Here is a 21,316-nt window from a genome sequence, read left to right as displayed (position 1 = left end):
CTTGGCTCCATGAAGCCAGTGGCAGATCTCCATCGCCTTCATGGAGGTTAGGATTTCATGCATAGGGTTTAAAAGGATCCCCATCAGCACACCTTCCAGTGTATGTGGCAAAAGGCTTTTCTATCTTTTCATTTGGTGACTGTGTAAATATTGGGCCAGGGAAGGGGATTTAATTCATTAACAGTGAGCAAAAAAGAGAATTTGGCCTATTAAATCAGTTATAACTGAGGTAACTGTAAGAGACATTCTCAGATTCTTGATCTCCTGTTGCTCACATAAAGTAGAAAAGTGCCATGCCATCCTTCTTACTAAAATAAATGCCTCAGCTTTTCTTCCGGTAAAATAAACTAACTGCTCAATATTCATGAGTAACCTGAAAATAACAAGCCCATGTGTGAGAGCCACAGAGGGGAAAAAGAATTCAATAAGGTAAGAGATTTTCCCCTATGCAGAAAACAACACATGGGGGCGATTTCAGCATGTGGAATTTCCATCTCATTGTACTGGCAAGGACAGGGTTGCTCCCTGGAGAATGGGCAAGGGAAAATTTCTCTCTGATACCAGTGGATTTTCCTATGGCACCCTTTCCCCACAGCACAATAGGAGTGAGTAGGAAACCAAGTGTGGGTTACTGCTGTTGGACAGTGTTATCTCATAGTTTGATACAAAGAATCAACAGAGTATCCAATAAAAATCTGTACTGATCCCTTGTGTGCTATCCTAAAGTCATATGTTCTGTATACTCTACACATGTTTAAATCAAAACTTTGGCATTTCAACAAGCATATGTGCACTTGGTTGTTTCATCCCTTCTGTCTTGGGCAGAATACCAGCCTATATGAGTCCTGTCTGCTTTAAGCATAAGATCAAGGAGAGCATTAAAGTAGTGTTTATATACAAGTGTGTCTTCATAGAAATGGTACTTTGAAAAGGCTGGAGATAATGGAAAACTAAAGTCACACACTCAAGAGTTGCCTTAGCTTCTTTTATTTATACCCCTCCGCTTCTAAACTACAGTGCTCTGATATTCACTATTTATAACTGAATGAAATTGCTATTACTTCAGTGGGATATTTGTGTTTAAATTGGTAAAGTAGAGGAGATCCTAGATAAAGGAACCATAGTTTTAGAGGAGATGAATTAATATAATATAGCTTCAGTAAGATTTTGCTTGTTATAAATAACAGAAGACAATAATATTTATATCCTCATATAGCATATTTACGTACAATACGTAGTTGTATAATTAGTTGTGGACTTGGTTTTCATTCCATTATACATAGCTCACTTGTTCTTCTCTTTTATCAACTTCATTCTCTGTGAGCAGCAATGTGTCCAACAGAATGGCTGACGATGACTGGATTGGTGAGCTATGAAGCCTCATAGGGCTCTGGTACATAACGGGACTAATCCCATTTCGCATCCCATGCATCATAAATAGTTTGGAGTTTTCTGCCATTGAATTTCTGAAGGAGATCCTGCTAGAGCATTTCCGAAGGGCCTTCATTGGCTTTGCGGTCCGATAATTGCAGGTGATGTACCTGCCAAATGCCTCCCTGAATGTCTTGTTGAAGAGCGTGTAGACTAGAGGGTTCACCCCTGAGGATACATATCCTATCCAAACAAATATCTCCATGAGCCTTTGAATAACTTCCTGGCTACAGGAGTCACACAGAACTGAAGTTATGTTTGTTATAAAGAATGGGCACCACATCAACAAGAAAAGAAAAAATACAATCCCCAGGACTTTTGAGGCCCTTTGTTCATTGCTGATGTTCTGCACAGACTTCTTTCCAGCAGTAGACATTCTGCGTATGAATATCTCTTCGTTTGTGCTGGGCATCACCTTGTCCTTTCTGGAGCCATCTAACATGGCCACCTTTTCAGGTGATGAGCCGGGCGTTACATCCCGTTGGAATACTGTAGACACAGTAGACCAAGTTAGGCGCTGAGGTGGCTTGTTGATCAAGTAGGCCTTCTTACGAAGCACTTGTATGGTCAGAAAGTAAGTGACTATCATAATTGCAAGCGGAACAAAGAATGCAGCTAGCGACCCGTATAGGATGAAGTCACGAAAACGATCGGGTGTCAGGGCACATGTGATGTTTGTGGAGCTGCCGTCTCCATCCTCTATACCTCTGATCGGGATTGGAATGGCAATGCCTACAGAAGAAAAACAGAAATAGTTCAGCTTGTCATCTTCAATCTCTCACTTGGTTTTGCAGCTTCAGAGTGCCTAAGGGAGCATGATTTGAGAGAGCTACACTGAGCAAGTGAGCAAGCAGTATCTGTAGTTAAGAATATTAGCTGGAGATTTGGGTAAATAGAACTTTAATAAATTCAGCAAGCTGGATATTAAAAGCTTGCCTGAGGGTGACCCCAAAACTTAAACAATTCAGGAATCAGGGTAGACCTTAATATTAAATTAAACTCTGGAACAGTTGCAATACTGAAGTAACATTTTTCCTTCTATCTCCTACCCTTCCTGAATGTCATTTTTGGGGTTTCTGAAGACCTGATCCAGAAAATAGACACAATTTAACTCTTTCATCTTGAAGCACATCAAGTGATCAGACTCAGTCAGCCAGCAGCCTTTCACACGGGTTGATTCTCTTGACTATTCAAGTGGTTAAAGAGATGCCATGTGTGCTCAGTATAGATTTGTTGTTTAAAGTCTCTTGGCTATTTAGAGTCTTTAAATGAAGCTTTGTTGTTTTAACTGTTTTTAAAAAAACATACCTCCGCTTGTCTTAAATGAACTTTCTATAACTGAAATTACAGACAGTATTTCTATTGGTAAAGGTCCATCTGATGACAAAAACAGGTTCCTGTCTGTCTGATGAAGGTTGTTCGTGCTACTCATTCCAACACCTTTAAGTAAGATCTGGGGATTTACTGTACTTCTGCGTTCCCCAGCCTTCTTAGTGGTGTCGGTCAAAAGCCGTGAAATGACCTAGCCTTCAGTCACTTGATCCCTTCCTTAATAACAGACACACCTTTGGAAACAGCAAAGATTTAAAACAAAGACTGAATCAAATTAACCTTTGAGTCAAGAAGCCATGGCTCAGCCGTTGAGTACTTTTTATGATAGATAAGAAGAAAGGAAGCAGTACAGTGCTGATTAATACAAGTAAATCAGATATTAAAAGGTCAGCTTCTAAGTATCTTGCCTCCACAGGAATTTCCTTTCTCATGTTAAAATAGAGAGAAATCTTTTCTCCAGTCATCAAAGTACTCCTCTAAATGTATTTATATTGGGAGTTCCTGTTGTTAGGGGTACATACATAGGTCAAGAGCATAGATATAAATTCTTTTCACCTATGCTGTGTCAGTAGTCTAAGTTACCCAGAGAAAACTGTTTATGCTCTTGGCAGGGTATTGCTTGTTCTGTGTGGCATTATTTGCTTTTCTAGCACTGCTTCTGTATCTTACTGTCATTGCAAACGAGTTATTTGGATTAAATGCTTTAGCTTCTCTGATCTCTGAATCTGATGTCTGAAATTTCATTTTGTGCACAAACTTATTAAAGATGGGCAATATGCCATATACAAAGAGTTCAGAAAACACTTAAGTGTAAAATAAACCTGGGGTTCTCAACCTTTTTCTTTCTGAGGCCCCCCGACATGCTATAAAAACTCCACAGTCCACCTGTGCCACAACATCTGGTTTTCTGCATATAAAAGCCAGGGCCGGCATTATGGGGTAGCAAGCAGGGCAATTGCTCGGGCCCCCAAACCACAGGGGGCACCAAGAAGCTAAGTTTCTCAGGCTTCTGCTTCAGCCCTGGGTGGCAGGACTCCGGGCTTCAGCCGCATGCTGTGTGGCTTCAGCTTTCTGCCCTTGGGCCCCAGCAAGTCTAACGCTGGTCCTGTTTGGCGACCCCCCCCCCCCAAACCTGCTCGCGGCCCCACCCCAGGGGGTCCCGGACCCCTGGTTGAAACCACTGATATAAACCATTACATTTTGCACTTCACTTATAAATTGATTTTTTTTCTTTTTTTTTTCTTTTTTTTAACACTTTCACTTTTTGTATCTTGGCAGCACACCTTAGTTTCTGAAATGAATGTTACTGGCACAGCTCACTTATTTGAATCCGTGATTGAAAGATGAAATTTTGACATAGTTATCCCTCTTTCTGTACAGCATTAAAATAAAATTCTCAACCCTATTGTCCAGTTTTTTCTCTTTGGGTAGTTTTAAGTGAGGCAGCAATTTTCAACAGCAACTGATTCAGGGCTTAAAATCAAATCTGTTACTGATAGGCATCAAATTGACGGCATTGGAACCTAAAGTCTTGCATCTCTAGAAAAGATACCACACAAGCAGCTGCAATGCAATCCATACTGCCCCTTAGTGTATTGCATCCTTCTATGGGTGGGAAAAAATCTTTGAACTTCATTCCTATTCAGTCCTTAACCTCTCCAATAAGTCTGCCAGCTAGTACCTGTTAAATGGATTTTGTGACATAGCCACCTGCTCACTAGGAAGTGGACCGAGATCAGCTCAGTTGATATAGGCTGCCATCCGCTAGTACTTTGCCATTTGCAGTCTTGCCCAGTTTTGAACTAATGGTTTAGCCGTGAAAGGGTTTCTCTCCCCTTCCCAGTCTCAGAAGCCCGACGTACCTATTGAAATGAGCCACACCACAGTTATTTTGATGAGAGCTGTAGCCCGAGAGTTGTATTGACTGGCCTGGATTGGCTTTTTTATGGCAATATAACGGTCCAGTGAGATGGCGCAGAGATGCATAATGGATGCTGTGGAAAAGAGGACATCAAGAAATAGCCAGACAGGGCACAAGTCAGGTGGAAGCGGCCATGCGTTATCTGAAAGAGAACAGGAAAGCTATTAGGTTCATTTCTAATGTCCTTTGAGTGTTCAGTGTGCATTTTTTCCTTCACACATGTCATAGAAGTGTCTTAATAAACTCTTTGGAACAATACCCCACTCCATACCTGCCCTCAGACCTTTCTCTCCTCTCCTTTCTTCCCTCCATTGTTTTTCTCTTTAGCTAATCCCTCATATGATTTCCCCCCCACACACACACGGCCAAATTCCCCTGCGGAAAATGGTAGAACTAATGCTTGCTGCCATCACATTGATGTCTTGTATATTATATCCCTTTCCCACCCCATCCAACCCCCCCCACCTTCCTGACTGCCACCACCCCTGTTCCCTGCCCTCTGACCGCCCCGCCCCCATCCAACCCCCGCCCCCTGACCACCACCCCGAACTCCCCTGCCCTCTTACCGCGCTGCCTGGAGCACCGGTGGCAGGTGGCGCTACAGCTGCGCCACCCAGAGCACCGGGTCAGGCCGCGGCTCTGCAGCTGCGCTGCCCGGCTGCCCAGAGCATTGCGCCGGCGGCACAGTGAGCTGAGTCTGCAGGGGGGCAGGGGGCTAGCCTCCCGGGCCAGGAGCTCAGGGGCCGGGCAGGAGGGTCCCGCAGGCCGGATGTGGCCCGCGGGCCGCAGTTTCCCACCTCTGGTCTACAGCTTTGTACAGTGCCTAGCCCAATAGGGTGCCCTGATCTTGGTTGGTCCTCAGATACTATTGTAATAAGCATGATTAATAACAAACCATATTGATTGTATTTCACATGTACCATCTCCATAAAGTCCACTGGATTAGAGATATATTTAACAAAGGAGAAAATAAGCAGTGACTTGTCTATCATAGCGATGCAGAGGCATGGCTTAAGTTCCAGGACTGGGGATGTCTTGAACAGTCTTTCTAGTGCATACAGTTTTGTAATGAAAGGGTTTGTTGTGTCACTGCATCACATCTGTGACGGCTCAGCAGGACTCTGCCATCAGTGAGTGGATACCTATTTTTATTCAAAAGAAATTGCCTGATTCCCCTTCACCTCATTTTCAAGAGCAATAGTTCAGGCTTCTACACACAGTCTTAAAAGTTGTAATTTTTGACTAGAGCTAATCTGCTTTAATGTTATCTGTGTAACAAGTAAAATAGTCCATCAGCTGCTTTCTGTTCAGGATTGGGACATTCACTTTGTATTGTTTTCACCTTCCAAAGGGTTGGTATTTGAGAGCTGTGTCTTCCCTAGTGAAGATCTCATAAATATTTACTCTGCTGAACATCAGCAAATGGACGTTAATGAAGCTCTTTTGAGGTTTTTCATAAACTAATTGAAGTCACTTACAAGTGATTTGTGTCACAAGCCATGGCTGCTGGGTGGCTGTTGCGTTTAAAAGGCGCGTTAGTGTTGTATGGGTATGAACATATTGATTTGTAGGTGCAGTTAAGGTACTACCAGAAAATTATCAGCTCTTTGTAGAATGATGAGTTTTTGTGCGCTAACAAGTCAGATTTGTTTTAAACCTATTTAGTTTTGAACCCTCTGCTGTGAATAAACAAGGACTGACTGTCCTGAGAACGTTAAAGGAACTCATCTAGTAACTGAGTCCGTTATTTTATCAATAGTGCAATGTTGCAGCAGTTTTAAGATTTGAAGCTTGATTTCACGCTGACACTATTGTGGTGAAATGACATAGTGGTGCAGTAACTTTGTGTTTCAAGCAAGGGAGAATGGGGAAATTGCATTGAAACAGGCTAAATTACGCTGGTCTGCCCTGATGTATATGTTGAGTCTTAGCCATCTGGACGAGGAGAGAAATGGATGGAGACTTGAGAATATGACTGCACCTCTCCTAAAGCAGCGAGCTCCAGGTGATAGCGTAACAGAAAAAGCATAACGGATAGCACCTCAGGCATAACAGAAAAAGATTAACTACTTTTGAATAAACTAACCACGAGTCTTGATATTCAGTTGCATGATTCCTGAGTATCAGGCAGAGTGGAAACTTAGTTACAGAAAATAATTTAAAGTTGATTAATGAAGTAGGGTGCAGATATATGGAAAAATACATTATTAGAGCATTCAACACACACAAATTCACTTTTATCTTTCTGTGCACAATTTCATTAGGCCGTAAGAGGTATCTTTTTTTAGCCTCAAAGGCCTCTAATGTAGTCATTCAACCAACTATGTAAGTCAGCATGCCAGAAAAAATAAGTAGTTAAAACAACCAATTAATTTGGTATGTTTGGAATGTTGAGCTTCTCTCTAAAAAGGCAAGAACTGTTCTATGGCTTAAATAAGTGAAGTTAGCACAGCTCTGAGGATGAGGTGTGAACTGCAAACGTGTACATTTTGCATACTAAAGGATGTTCAGTTGGCATTAATAGCTGAATTTCAAATGAATGATTCAGTGTTTCCTATCAAAAGTCCTTATACAGTACTCCTTAGATGGTATCTCTTAGATGGTAGCCTTGCAGAGAGGGGACATGTGCATTGCAGTAAAATGGATTTTCTTCATTTTCAGTTAACCTGTTCTGTACAAAAGACATCATTTAATGCTTGGTAATGGAGCTGTCCTTTCCTTGTTCTGAACTCAAGTTTTTTGTATGCAATGAAGCCTTGTATAATTTTACAAGATCTGCAAAGCTTTTAGTAATTGCTGACCACAATGTAAATGTAGAAACCTTTTTCTGTTTATATTTTTCTTTGAAACAGGGAGGAGAGGAGTAGCAGCCTTTCATATTATGAACTTGTGTAAGATATGGTTTTTCCATCAAAAATTACTCCAGAGCCTTTGAATACAGTAGTTGATGAGAAACAAGGGATATAGCCACCCTAAATCTTTGTTTGAAACAAAATTACAATTTTAACACGGTCACTTCTGTAGCTCTGTATGAAGAATCGCTCAATATGATCATGGTTCTCAACCTTTCCAGACTACTGAACCTCTTTCATGAGTCTGATTTGTCTTGCATACCCCAAGTTTCACCTCACTTAAAAACTACTTACTTACAAAATCAGACATAGAACTACAAAAGTGTCACAGCACATTACTGAAATATTGCTTACTTTCTCATTTTGTCCGTACGAAATTTTAGTTTGTACTGACTTCACTAGTGCTTTTTATGTAGCCTGTTGTAAAACTAGGCAATTATCTAGATGAGTTGATGCACCCCCTGGAAGACCTCTGCATACCCCCAGGGGTAAGTATAGTCCTGATTGAGAACCCCTGTGCTAGGTTAATAACATGGCATCTCTTGCTGTATTCCCTAATCTTGTTGACTTATTTGTAAATAGGTGTGATAAAAGATAAATGCTGTGAAATGAGTATTTGAGTACCACTCAGTGAGTACCTCTCAAATGAGAGTTTGGCTATGCTCTCTTCGCTTTGCTGGTCTTGTTAGTCTGGGTGCTAATGTTGCTTCCCACTCTGGCACTGCCAACAGGGCCCTTTCAGTTACCTGATCCTGCCATCACTGAAATCAGTGGGCACGGGTTCTACCCTCTGTATCTTGTAACATTAGATACGTACAAACAATCCTAGTGTATAAAACAAAAACCCTACATGATTCTCTGCCGTTTTGGGGCAAATTGCCCTTTATAGAATCCTGACCAAGACTGGCAGATGTGTAAGACGAAGGTCTTGAAGAAAAATATTTGTTAAAAATACATCTCTGCCTTCCAAAAATATATTTAAGTTGTGTTTTCATGATCTCCACATCTTCCGGTACACAGTAGAGTTTTCTATCTGTGAATTGTCATTTCAGATATGTCTGAAACTTGGGAATTGGGAGGGGAAACATAGTAGAGAGAGTCTTCCTCAAATGCTTGAAGAGCAGTTTTTGATCCTTGAACATTATAGCAACCTGTTGAATAAACGTATTGTCCCTGTGTGTAAATATTCATAAAATCTGGTTTGACAGTAAAACTGAAATACATGAAATAATGGAGCAGGGAGGCAAAGTTTTTAACAGGGCGGGTTTAGTTTGGGAGGGATAGCTCAGTGGTTTGAGCATTGGCCTGCTAAACCCAGGGTTGTGAGTTCAATCCTTGAGGGGGGGCCATTTAGGGATCTGGGGCAAAATATTCTGTGAGGGACGGTACTTGGTCCTGCTAGTGAAGGCAGGGGGCTGGACTCGATGACCTTTCAGGGTCCCTTCCAGTTCTATGAGATAGGTATATCTCCATATATTATTATTATATTAAATAATGATTTCTCCCATCGCAAATGTCTGTTTTGTCTGGGGCAAATAATTAGCTGTGTGTTTAAAACTTATTCTGTAACGCTGCCTCTTGGTAATAGGAATGTTGATTTTTTTTTTTTAAAGGTATGTAGATTTTTAAATGTCCCAATTACTTGTGTTTTTCTTAATAAAATATTCCTGATTTGGAGCTCCAATGTTGGGTTTTTTTGGTTTGTCTTGAGTAAACGATGGGTTTTTACAGACAATTTCTGGCTTTGATTTACTGAAATGAGGAGGAAAGCTTTATAGGGAATATCAGTTTTCAAGGTAATCTTTAAAACTAGATACAGTATAGAGGAGCTGCTCCTGATTTAAGCCAGTGAAACATTCTTTGAATGCTTATGATTAGAAGGCACTAATTATGTATTCATGTAAGTGAGATTAAGGAAGTCCTTCACATAAGTGTTGGAAATTATTATTTTCACCTTTGTTGTAATATGCTCTATAGTCTATTGAAATTTGTTGCCTGTAAGGGATTTCATTGAGAGTCATTTTGTTGATGTAAGGTTTTTTATTGAGGTGGAAGTTTGACTTTTTTTCATTTTCATGTAAGCTCAGGCTTTATTTTACAAGTTACTGCGTGTGTAGCCTCTCAAGTAGGATTTATCCTGATGACAATACTTGATGACGGGGCCTTCAGTGGTTTTGGTATTCAGCTTGTATGCTTACATTCAATTTTCTTGATTAATACAGCTAAAATAGTAGTTGGGGAGAAGTTATTTACCAAAGTACCTTTATTTTATAGTTAACTAAAGATGCTTTTTATTAAAATTGTCCTGAAACTTTTTTAGTTTCCTTCAGTCTTGCGGATTTTGAAAATAGTCAGCCATCCATGAAGTTGGTCTGATTTCTTCTGGTGATATTTCTAGAGCCTTTTCACAATTGTTTACTTTCTATCTTCACTATAGTCCCATAAATGAATGAAAGGTGAATGATTTGCAATGTAACCTAACTATAACTGGCATGAGAGAGCTTGAGATTCCCAGTTTTCTTGGGTGATGGACATTATAATAGTTTACTGCTCAGAAAATCAACATGACCTTTTATTTTATTTAAAGGATATATTTCCAGGGCACAAAATATCAAGACTAGGAATACTGTGTGTTGTTGTTGTTTTTTTAAGGAAAATCACTATTTACTCTCAACCAGCTCTCCCTAAAATCTCAGGTACTGAGCTTCCAGCCTCAAACTTCATAGAAAAGAGAAGGATCTTTACACAACAAATCCTGCATCTACGAAGGCTGGTTTAACTTAAAGCTCTCTACAGCTGCAAGTGTAGCCATACCCTTAGATGACATTTGCGGTCGCTTGCAACCCTACGATTCTCTTATCCCCCCTCCCACAAGTACTTGTTGATTCCATTTGCACGAGGAGTCCTTGTGGCACCTTAGAGACTAACAAATTTATTAGGGCATACGCTTTCGTGGGCTACAGCCAGTGGTTTCAAATATTATTAATGGAGACAACACAAGGCTAATTTTCAGAGCACGCTTCAGTTTACTAACATGCTAACCTGTTAATGAAAGCAGTGCAAACAGTTTAGCTGTTAATAAAAACAATGAACAGTTCACACATTCTGACATTTTAAAGCTTTTTTTTAAATTAAAGCCACCATATGCATTCAATCAGTGTTGAAATACGGTTCAGTCACTCACTCTGAAGTTTATATGATTTCATTTAAGAACACCACTATAGTAGTGAAGTTGTTACAGGTCAAATGTGGAAAATGAGCCTCTATTACTGGAACAGTTAAGTTTATTAGTGTTAACTTTTGTAAGTATTTGCTGAGTGGAGTCAGTCTTTGTAGTGGATTTTAAGTTTAAACATACTGTTGCATGTTACCAGCAAAGATTAAAGTGATTGATGCTGCTGGATTTAAATAGTTCACACCTTTCCCCACATATCTGCCATATAATTAGATATAAGTGACAAATCTGAGACAAAATATTTGTATTCTGTATCAATAGCTGGCACATGCTTATTTCACTATTATGAAAATGTTCTTGTCTGAAAACATGGGAAGGGTAGATTTTAATTGGCTGCCTCTGTCAGTGATTATTCTCTGTTGTTCAAATAGTTATCTGGTTAACAAACCTTAGATACTGTAGTCTTATGTGCTTAATCATCTTGTTCCAGTCCAACAACCCCTAACATTTTGCTCCTGTTCTGAACTTTCTATAAACACCTCAGCAGCTTCCACCAGCTGCTGAGGGGGCAAAATGTTTTTCTATTTGGCTGCCAAGGAGACATCTTATAGAAGTAATTTCAATGTTTAGCATTGGTCAGTTATGTGAAACGCCTGCCATGGCCTTACCACACCTATTTAATGATTTTTAATTTTACTTTTTTCTTTAAAACTTCCTGCAGCGTGAAAGATGCTTTTGTTGAATTCTAAATTAAGATTCCTAGCATGTTTTAACCTTGGTTACAACAGCTTTAGCTCCAGATTAATTGAGAGATTAAGTAGCAATAAAAGAAAAAGTAGGAAAATTAGAAAGGCAAAATCGGTTATTGGGAGACTAGTGAAATTCAGAAAGATAAAGTTTAGCTGCTATTCGGATTTGGCTGATTATTTATGATGATTTATTAATAATTTTCTGATTCTCTAAGATGTCATCTTTCAGCCTGTATTTCTTACACTGTCTTCTGTTCTGTAAATGAGGTATTGGGAAAGGGCATTAGTCTTATTTGAGCGGTTTTTTGTGTTTTGTTTTTTGTGTTTTTTTTTTTTTAAGGAAAACTATGAAAATTTTATATTAAGATCTTGAAGTTTGTGTACATTTTGACACAGATTTTTTCCCTTCCCAATTAGAAAATTGTATCCTAGTTATGCTTAGTCATTTTCTAGAAACTGTTGCTTGAAAAGAACATGCCCCTTATCCTTACTGTGTTGACTGTTCTGTAGTCAGTTTGACATCTCTATATATTGAGTAACACTTTATACTGGAAACTAACCATGAGGCATTTTTATGACTTGAAAGAAATTGTCACCAAATTGACAGCAGTCGTTTGTGGAGAGGTAGGTCTGCTGATTGCCTCTATGCGTTTAATACTTTAAATTTGTGTCTGCTATCCCCAGGGCAACCCTTAGAGATTTAATATAAAAATACAGAACTCCTGCTGTCTATCATTAGTTATGGGTCAGTGGTACACTTTACCTCAAAGGTTGAGTTACCAGCATGGGGGTATTGCATGGGGTTTACTTGCAAAAATAGACAGACTATCGCTGTAGCTCTTATACATCCGAATATATACCAAATAGATGATTAAAAAAATTACAACTAAAAAAAAAAAAATTTTAAGCAACTTTAAACAACAACAAAAGAGAAACCATTCAGAAAATTTCCCATGAAGTTGTTACCAAATTAGGTATAAATACAACATTTTAAATATTAGGTCCCTGAAAATATGAATATGTTTTTGTTAGTCATTATGGAATAAACAAGTAAATGTCAAACTCCAGTGTATAATCTCATCAAAATCTGTTTTATTCCTCATGAGTCAAAGTAAATGGCAACCTGGATCTCCTACATCAGGTGCACAGATGGTCTGATATTGGACTAGCTGGACAGATGGACCATCTCTCTTTGGAGTGCATTATGAATTTTGCCATTTCCCTAGGGCAGTTGAAAAATCAGTTTTCCTGCAAGTAACACCTTAGAATTGTTGCCATCAGTGATCCTAGAGATTGCCTGAAACGTGCACCTGGGTTATATAAATGAGACCGAAAATTGTCCTCATTGAGTGGTACCAACTCCTTGTGATGTGGTGAAAAGCTATTCAGTCCAATGAAACTATCCCAAACTGCTTAGCACTTTCGAGAGAGAAAATTTCTATTATGAATATAATATCTAACGAGCAGATGTTCAACATTGCACTGCCAATAATAATTCACCCTATACCTTTTTTCCAGTGTGTGGTATCTGTAGTTGCTCCTCAGAGGTGTAAAATTCTTTGGAGTTGTTAGTTTCTCTGATAAAGGGTGGGAGGCAAGGGAAAGGATGTTCCTAGTAGATTTGTTTAAGCTTGTGTCTTGAGAAAATGTATCTTATGATTAGAGGTAGGGGGAATTGAGAAGTGTTTAGCCAGATGGTGCTCACAGAAAATAACATAATCACAATTAAGCGGGGGAAGTAAACAAGCAGTTGTCCTATTTAAAGTATAGTTAGCATATTTGCTTCATTACGGACGCTTGATGGCAGGAACAAAGTGAAATACTTACCAAACAGTATGATGATAAGGGCAATCGGCATCACAAACAATCCAACCAGCAAGTCTGCCACCGCCAAGGACATTAGGAAATAATTTGTGGCATATTGCAACTTTTTCTCCAGGGACACAGCTAGTATAACAAGTATATTCCCCCCGATGGTGGGGATGATCACCATTAGGATCAGCAGAGCTGCCCACCGTGGTCTATTCCCCTGTTCGTCATTCAGGTAGTTCTGTTTGAATTCCCCTGTTACTGAGAGCTGTGTCAAAGATCCATTGCCAGATCCATACCCGTTTAATGGATAGGACATCTTTGTGCCCAGCAGGATGTATTCAGGAATTGTGTTTTGCTCAGACATTTTGTAAGGTATAGCAGCTGGCTGTTCCTCTCTGGTCCGGTACGATCCTGAAGAAAGGCCAGCATGGTCAGTAAGGTAAACCGGTCATCTGATGCTGTGATATGCTGCACCCATGCCAGGGCGTTGGATCTAAACTTGTATTCCGTTCCTTCCTGGATGAACGTACCTCTTAAAAATGAAAGTATTGACTCTGGCTGGCAGGGTCAAGTGGTCTGATTACTCTTGTAGAGAAGCTTAGGTTTCAGAAGGGTTTATGAGAGAATTCAATGGCTGTGAGAAGTCGACAGTTTTTAGCTTCTTGTGTCTTCCTACAGCAGGAAATATGGTGTGTGAACTTGCATGCCGAAAGGTTCCCCCTACATACAAAATATGTAGATTGCATCATTTTTTATTTACAAAGTGCAAAAACCTGATGCTTATACTGTGTATGTACAACTCCTCCTCTGAGTGTCTAGTCTACATTAGCATGCATGTAGGCAGAGTACAGTACCTATATTTTCCCTGTTAAGAGTCCTGTTTCCCCAAGGAGCTATCATCCCCCAGAACATGGTTGTGAATGATATAGAAGTTTTCTTTAATGGCTACAGTCCCTCGTTTATCAGATGAAGGTCGGAGCGCAGCTAACAGTAAAACACTCGTGACTACATCTCAAGAGAGTCATAGACAATTATGGAACTCAAACATCTTAAAGTTATCCATTATTTAAATGGGAGGGACAAGTAAAATCCTCACTGTTTGGAGCTCACTTTCTTTAAGGCTTGAGCAAGACTTTAACTAAACACAGCCTCCCCTAGCTCTAAACTCTGCTGAAGTCTTAATGCTTGCTTTTCCCTCTTACAAGCAGACGCTTTAAATGGCCATATGTTTAAATATTTTCTAGATTTGGTTTGTTGTAGGTTTTCTGTGAAGAAAGCCTTACCTTAGATTTCTCTTGGATTTTGTTTCCCTGAAGGTTCAAGAGGGATAAATTTCTTCTGCAGTTTGATCTTCTTTTTCATCGCGTGCTGGATTTCAGCACATAATTTTTTAACGTCACTTTCTAGAAGACAAGTTTTTTATTCCTTTGGGATATGCTTAAAATAAAAACCTTTGTCCATACCTTCCCATTTGTTTTTAAACGTCAAGATTGAACTTCTTCTGTTTTTAAAGTCAAGTTCTTCATGTATGTATTTTCTCCAACTGGTATTGAATGGAGGGGAAAAATAATTCTTGCCACATTGTTTTAAAAAAAAAAAAAAAAAGTTCTTGTTTTTCTGCTTCTCCTGTTCTTTTGGGGATCTGACTTACGTGTTTAATGCATGTCTCTTGGGTGTTTCACAGCTCTTCTCCTGCATCTCATTCTGTGTGCAGTTTTCGCTGCGTTCGTTAGCAAAGCTTGCTGTCTGCTGCTATCGTTTGTTGATTGACTCATTCCAGTGCATCCAGCTCCAGTGACTGAAAACAAGGAAATAAATGAGTGTGCTTTTTTACAGCTGGAAAAGAGTCAAGGAAGGTTATTTCCTTTTTATTTACTCAGTGCTTCAGACCTATAGTGTACATTCCTCGTCCCTGTGTCTGGATGTGCAGATGCAGTGTATGACCACACTTCACGCTACAGTATACAACTGTATTCAAAGTAGTTCTCGTTCGTGTTCGTTCTCTCTCTCTCTCTCTCTCTCTCTCTCTCTCTCTCTCTCTCTCTCTCAACACGAGCACAGTTAACCCTGGAAAGTTCAGAGTTAGTGTAAACTCTTCTGTTAGTTTGTCAGGCTTTGAAGTGTTTTGTTATTTTAGAAAAGTGTGTTCTAACATATCCTTTTAAATGCATGCACTGTCACTTTAAGCCTTCCTAGATACAGCCGCTTTTTATTACTTAGAGTATTTTCTATTCTTACCTTCCAACACAGTTGAAAGTTGCTAACTTGATCATACACCCCATCTGTAAAACAGAAATTGAATTTACTTCTGAGGACAGCCACATGGCAAGTGTGTAATAATCAGACATAGGTGAGGTCATAGATTCCTACAGTTTAAGGCTGAAGGGACCATTAGATCATTTAGACCGACTTGTATATCACAGACCATTAAATTTTGTGAATTGCTTATACTCATGGGGCTTTGTCAGGACCAGGTCCCCAGTGAATCATGATTCATTCCGTATTAATCTAAAAAATTGCATCCACTTCCTGGAATCCACATAGGTGAAGAGAGAAATCTGCTGTAAATAATTTATGGAAATAATTTAATTTATAATATATGACATTTTTTTGGACCTGAACAGCAACCTCTTAAGATTAACAGTGCACATTACAGATAAAGTAGTTTAGGATATCTTTATGTCAAAGTTTTTTTTCCCAATTTAGTACTTGCTGGTTAATAGGAGAACAATAAAATATTCATACTTGTATTTTAACCATTTCATGGTCCTATAGCCCAGTTCATAGAATCTGTTTGTAGTATATCTTTCCTCCATGTTAATTCTGTACATTAATATTTTATTACAGTGATTGTTCTATAGTACCAATAATATGCTCATATTTTGTACTAATTTCACATGGACGAATGGAGACTTAAATTACATTGATAACATGATAGCTTGTTCCTCCCACTTGGAACTAGATTAGGCCAGGGTTAGTAATATGTGAATGGTTAAAGAGATGATCGTACCAGCACTTGCATCTATTTATACTGATTTAAAAAAAACCTCTGTTCCCACTTTGCTCTGTAAGCTTTTAATTTAACATGGAATTGTTTCCTATTGTGGGCCGTCAATATATTTGTCAACTGCAGTGAACAATTCATTTTAAGGATCCTCTGTTTTCCCCCCTAGCAGATGGGATGGAGAGTCACAAATAACATCCAGGATTCCAACGCCTTAATACAGTTGCCTACGTTATGAAAAATAAATGCTAGAGAATTACTTCCGTTTTTTCTGACACATCTACACGGCACATACACCTTATATCTGCATAGAATAGAATTTCCAGCAAAATATATGCCCCTTATATAAAATAAGGGAACTAGGACAGAAGATCTCCTGTTATCTCAATCCCTAGGGGTCTCATAGGATCTGAGACATTTTGTCTTCTCTAAAAAAATTTTAGGAAATGAAAAGTCCAGGTGCAGTAACCACCCCCTCCATCTAACCATCATGTTCCCTCTTGAAGTATCAGAAAAATAAACAATATCACGCACATGAAAATAAAACTGAAATTAATACAAAGAGATAAAATATCACTCTCTAGTGACCATTTTTATCCAGTTTTCTCAAGGCTTCAACTAGGCCTTTGGTTTTATGCCTGCATGTAACTGCAGGTCTGATTTTTGTAGTGAAAATAATTGTGGGGGCATTTTTCAGCCCACAGATCTCTATCTGGTTTGCAGGCCTCATCAAGTGGAGAATAAATGCTATAAAATGCACCTGCATTTATTTGTAGGCACAAAATGGAGGCTGTTTCTGAAAATCCAGTCCTATTTGTTAGATATTCTGATTTGTTGAGCTACTTGAAGGGTAAGAGTAGCTAGAGAAAGTGGGAGAGAGAAATGAAGGAAGAGAGGACGAAAAGTAGAAGACACTTCCATGTGCTAAGGCCAAATTGTGCTGTGCCAGCACTAGCAAACTTCATAGCCATAAATCACCACCCTGAGAGGAGTTGGATGACAGTGATGACAATGAATGAGTCTTGTCTACCCTTCAGCTTCAGTTCCACCATTGCTAGCTTCAGTGGAGCTCTTCTGGGGTGATTTATGGTTATGAAATGTGCTAGTATAGACAAAGCCGTGCCGTAGGCAAGGAACACGTCACGTAGGGTGTAGAATTGGTGTCCTTTTGTAGACAGGAAAAATAACTTTTTGGTGGCCCCGTCACAAGGTTTTTTCTCTCTCTGCTGACTTTTCTGATGTACATATCTGGATTGAGGTCACCCACACCTTTTATACCTACCACCAGACAGTAGATGTTAAAACATTTTGCTTGCCACTGAGCTGGGCTTAATTCAAATCAGTGACATCACTTGTATATACGCCTTTGCGACTCTTATTCAGCAATACAAGGTACTCCCCCCATCTAGTCCAAGACCTCATTAGCTCAGCACGTTATCTCCATTTTCCAAGCCCCTGCTCAGCTTTTATTTTATTTTTTTTTAATTTTTTGAAAAACGTCTTTGTTGAAGCCATGCCCAAGCTCCCATTGATTTCAGTGGTGCCTGGATGGCGCCCATTGTGAAAATGTAGATAAGTCTTGTGTTCGTCCATGGTTGAGACTTGACTGAACTATTTTTTCCTTTGCAAGAGAGTTTGGAAATATGACAGTATGATGATGAAACTGTTGCTCGTGTCTGAATCGCTAACCCAAAAAAAATCCGGAAAAGGACCCAAGTACATTAAGACAGTGGTTCTCAAACTTGGGCCGCCGCTTGTTCAGGGAAAGCCCCTGGCAGGCCGGCCGGTTTGTTTACCTGCCGCGTCTGTAGGTTCGGCTGATCGCGGCTCCCACTGGCCGCGGTTCGCCGCTCCAGGCCAACGGGAGCTGCAGGAAGGGTTGCCAGCACATCCCTCGGCCCGCACCGCTTCCTGCAGCCCCTATTGGCCTGGAGCGGCGAACTGCGGCCAGTGGGAGCCTCGATCGGCCGAACCTGCGGACGCAGCAGGTAAACAAACCGGCCTGGCCCGCCGGGGCTTTCCCTGAACAAGCGGCGGCCCAAGTTTGAGAACCACTGCATTAAAAGATACCTCAGGGGTGAAATTAATCTCATTGACTTAGTGTGACTACTTGTGTGGGTATAGGAAGTCCAGGACTTGGCCTCACGTGTTCAAATTCAAGAAACAGAAGTAAAACCTCTGGAGGAAAAATACAAACTAGCTCTCTTAAAAACTGTGGTGGATGTAGTCACATAAGCTATTGATATAGGCCTATATTGGATCTGCGTCATTATTTTCAAAGGGGTTTATTATTTTTCATTTGTCACATTTCTAAATTTTCTCTTTCACAGCATGTTCGGAACTAACCTTAAATCATTTCAAGGGGGGAAATGTCTGAGCGATAAAAGCGTAACTCTGTCAACCTAAATTCTCTGTTTCCTCTTGTGAAGGGACTCGCTGTCTCCAGGTGGCTTTAAATAAATCACTTGTTCTGGAAATTTCCATTATGAATCCTACATGTCTGAGAAACATCTATTTTGACTTGTGCAGTGAGGGCTGTTTCTTGCTGAAGTGAAAATTAAGTGTTTGTACTCTTTTGGAGTGCCTCACTTGTGATTATAGTCTGATGTTGTACCATACAAATGGCTCTTGCTGCCTAGCTGTGAGAATGGGCTCACTTGAGAGCCTGCTGAGACACACTTTTCTTCAGTCCTGTGTTGTGATGCTAGCTATTTTGCACCAAAAAACGTGTCTTTGTTTCTTAAGGAAGTAGTAGCAACTACTGTACTCTGTGATTGGGGGGGGGGGTGTCTCTTTTTCTCACTCACAGTAAAAAGGAATGCTTTTTACACACAGCCTATGGGAAAATAAACTTTTCTTGGTAGGCCCATTGGTACAAAAAAGTGTTAATATAGTGGTGTAGAGACCTGGTATAATGGATATTCTTAATAGTCTGTGGATCTCTGATTCCAGTTGGCTAGAAAGCTCAACTCCTTGTGTGATGGTTTTTGGATTTGTACCTGCCCAGGTTTGAATGGCTGTCCAAGAAGCATTTCCTTCTGCAAGTTCCATTAGGTAACAGCAGAGACTCGCTAACAGAATACTTGCTACTTTTGGCTAGCCTTTCTCCCCTGGTAGTTGGCACCAAACTGGGGCAAACTCTTTCTCTTAAAACGTTAACTCACATTTCCCCAGGGAGATGGGAAACCTGTATTACAATATATACGGTTTTTTAAAAGAGCTATCATCATTTCTACAGCCCCGTAGCTATGCTTGATAATTACAACCACAAAGTTAAGCTAAGGGCATAATTCTAGAAGGTTCTGAGTGCCTCAATTTCAGTTGAGTCCTTTGGTGGTTGGGGGCACTCAGAACTCTGGAGATTCAAGCCATTAGACCTAGCATAGTATAGGATAGCAAAGAAAGCCAGGAGATAAAGGAAGGACCAAGGGGAGAAGTGAAATATCCTGAGATATTATGCTTTAGCTGTGTACAATCTTATATTTTTCATTTTTGTCATTTAGATCTAGTCATTTTCCAATCTTTAAAATATAACTGACAATTTGAGGGACTACCAGAGCAGGAGTGATTCTGTGTTAATTTCATCTACTTGCATACTTCCCCCTCATCTAGTCTTGCCTGATCCTACTCATGTTCCTCACAGCCTTCTCTAGAATTAACTCTCCTAAATAATGTAACACCTCATTGTTCACTCTTTTCCAGATCATTGATAATATTTTATTGAATTATTCCCTCTCCACATTAGATAAACTTGCACAAGTGAAACTACAGCTATGTCATCAAACTGGTGCGAACCCCTAATGTAGACGTGATGCAGTAATGTAAAGAAGAACTTCCCTAGGGGTGACCAACTGCTAAATCTCCCGGAAGTTCCCTCTGTCTAGCTGGCACTGCATATTCAACTGGAAGTATTTTAGAGAAAGCTACTGCAGGGAATGAAGCTGGATTGGGCACAGTTTGGATTAGGTTTTTCCAGGCATGGGAATGGAATGACAAAAAAGGTTTGGAGTTTCTCAAGAGAGGAGCTGATGAGCAGAATTAGAAACTGCCTGCCAAACATAACCAAACTGTGTAACATCCTGTTGCATTCTCTCTCTCCCTTCCCCATAGTCTGTTTTCTCTTCAGTTGCATGCTCTTTGGGGTAGAGACTGTCTTGTCTTGTCTGTAAAGAGCCATTGATACTTCTCTCTGTAGAAAAGACTCCAAATCTTGTGATTAGATGTCAGTTTTTCCACTTTGTGAAGTCATTATTGCTGAAGTCATTATAACTTTTTCTGTGTCATTTATCATGGCAGTATCAGCGTGCCAAGATATTCACTGTATGGAAATAGTTCCATATTGTATGATTTATTAAGGTCCAATAGTTGGGGAAAAGTCAAATATTTGGAACTTTCTGAAAAATATGCAGGGAGAATTAAGAAGTTGTTAAAGTATATTTGGCATTGTTCTTTAATTTTTCAAGAGTCTCATTTTTCTCTAAATTGTAAAATCCTTAAATATTTAGAGTCTTAAAAAAAAAAAGCTTGCGTAACTTCAGTGGTGGTTCAAACACTTCCATTTTTAGTTCTTACCACACACGTGATGTGATGGTTTGCTTTCAGCAGCCTTATGTACGTATTGCTTACCTTCTATGTATATTAACGGTTTATTAATTAAGTGTTGCTGAAATGTACAGAGGAAGTAAAGTCAATCTCTGTCCTGAAGAGTGCACAGTGTACAAAACAGACACAGAAGACGGGAGGCACTGAAATGCTGTTACCCTGGAAAATGATGTAATGATATGTATGATATAAGAACCTGAGCAGACTAGACACTGGGAGACCCCAGCAGAGGAACTAAGTTTGTTTTAATGTAGTGTCTATTATCTTACTGCTTATACACTTCCTGCAAGAAGGAGTTTATAGGAGGAATGTGATGAGAAGAGGGTGCATACACCAAAGAATATCCCAATGAGATCCTTCTAGACAAAGTCCACTAAGCTGCATTCTGCAGTAGTTAGGACTGTAAGTGATCTTCAAGGGAAGCCCCAAATAAAATGC

At 39.7% G+C, this 21,316-nt stretch overlaps 2 protein-coding genes across 2 annotated transcripts in view; one reads left to right on the top strand and one right to left on the bottom strand.

Annotated features, from left to right (window-relative positions):
* PSMD1 (proteasome 26S subunit, non-ATPase 1) overlaps window positions 1–21,316 on the top strand; it is a 128,760-nt gene that overhangs the window by 48,230 nt on the left and 59,214 nt on the right. The gene's annotated exons all lie outside the window — the stretch shown is intronic.
* On the bottom strand, window positions 1,274–13,636 carry HTR2B (5-hydroxytryptamine receptor 2B). Its single transcript, XM_065411068.1, has 3 exons — window positions 13,288–13,636; window positions 4,626–4,826; window positions 1,274–2,163 (listed from the first exon to the last, which is right to left on the bottom strand). Exons 1-3 carry the CDS (start codon window positions 13,634–13,636, stop codon window positions 1,274–1,276), a joined length of 1,440 nt encoding a protein of 479 aa, XP_065267140.1.

The sequence above is a fragment of the Emys orbicularis genome, chromosome 9 (genome assembly GCF_028017835.1).
Source record: "Emys orbicularis isolate rEmyOrb1 chromosome 9, rEmyOrb1.hap1, whole genome shotgun sequence".
Taxonomy (NCBI): Eukaryota; Metazoa; Chordata; order Testudines; family Emydidae; genus Emys; species Emys orbicularis.
The sequence above is the reverse complement of the archived record's forward strand: the minus strand, read 5'-3'. Positions and strand labels throughout refer to the sequence as shown.

Coding starts and splice junctions, on each gene's coding strand:
- HTR2B (XM_065411068.1), bottom strand. CDS start 13,636: ATGTCTGAGCAAAACACAATTCCTGAATACATCCTGCTGGGCACAAAG. Junction 4,827..13,287: donor CCTTATCATCATACTGTTTG/GTAAGTATTTCA, acceptor GTTCTCTTTCAG/ATAACGCATGGCCGCTTCCA. Junction 2,164..4,625: donor GGTGTGGCTCATTTCAATAG/GTACGTCGGGCT, acceptor TTTCTTCTGTAG/GCATTGCCATTCCAATCCCG.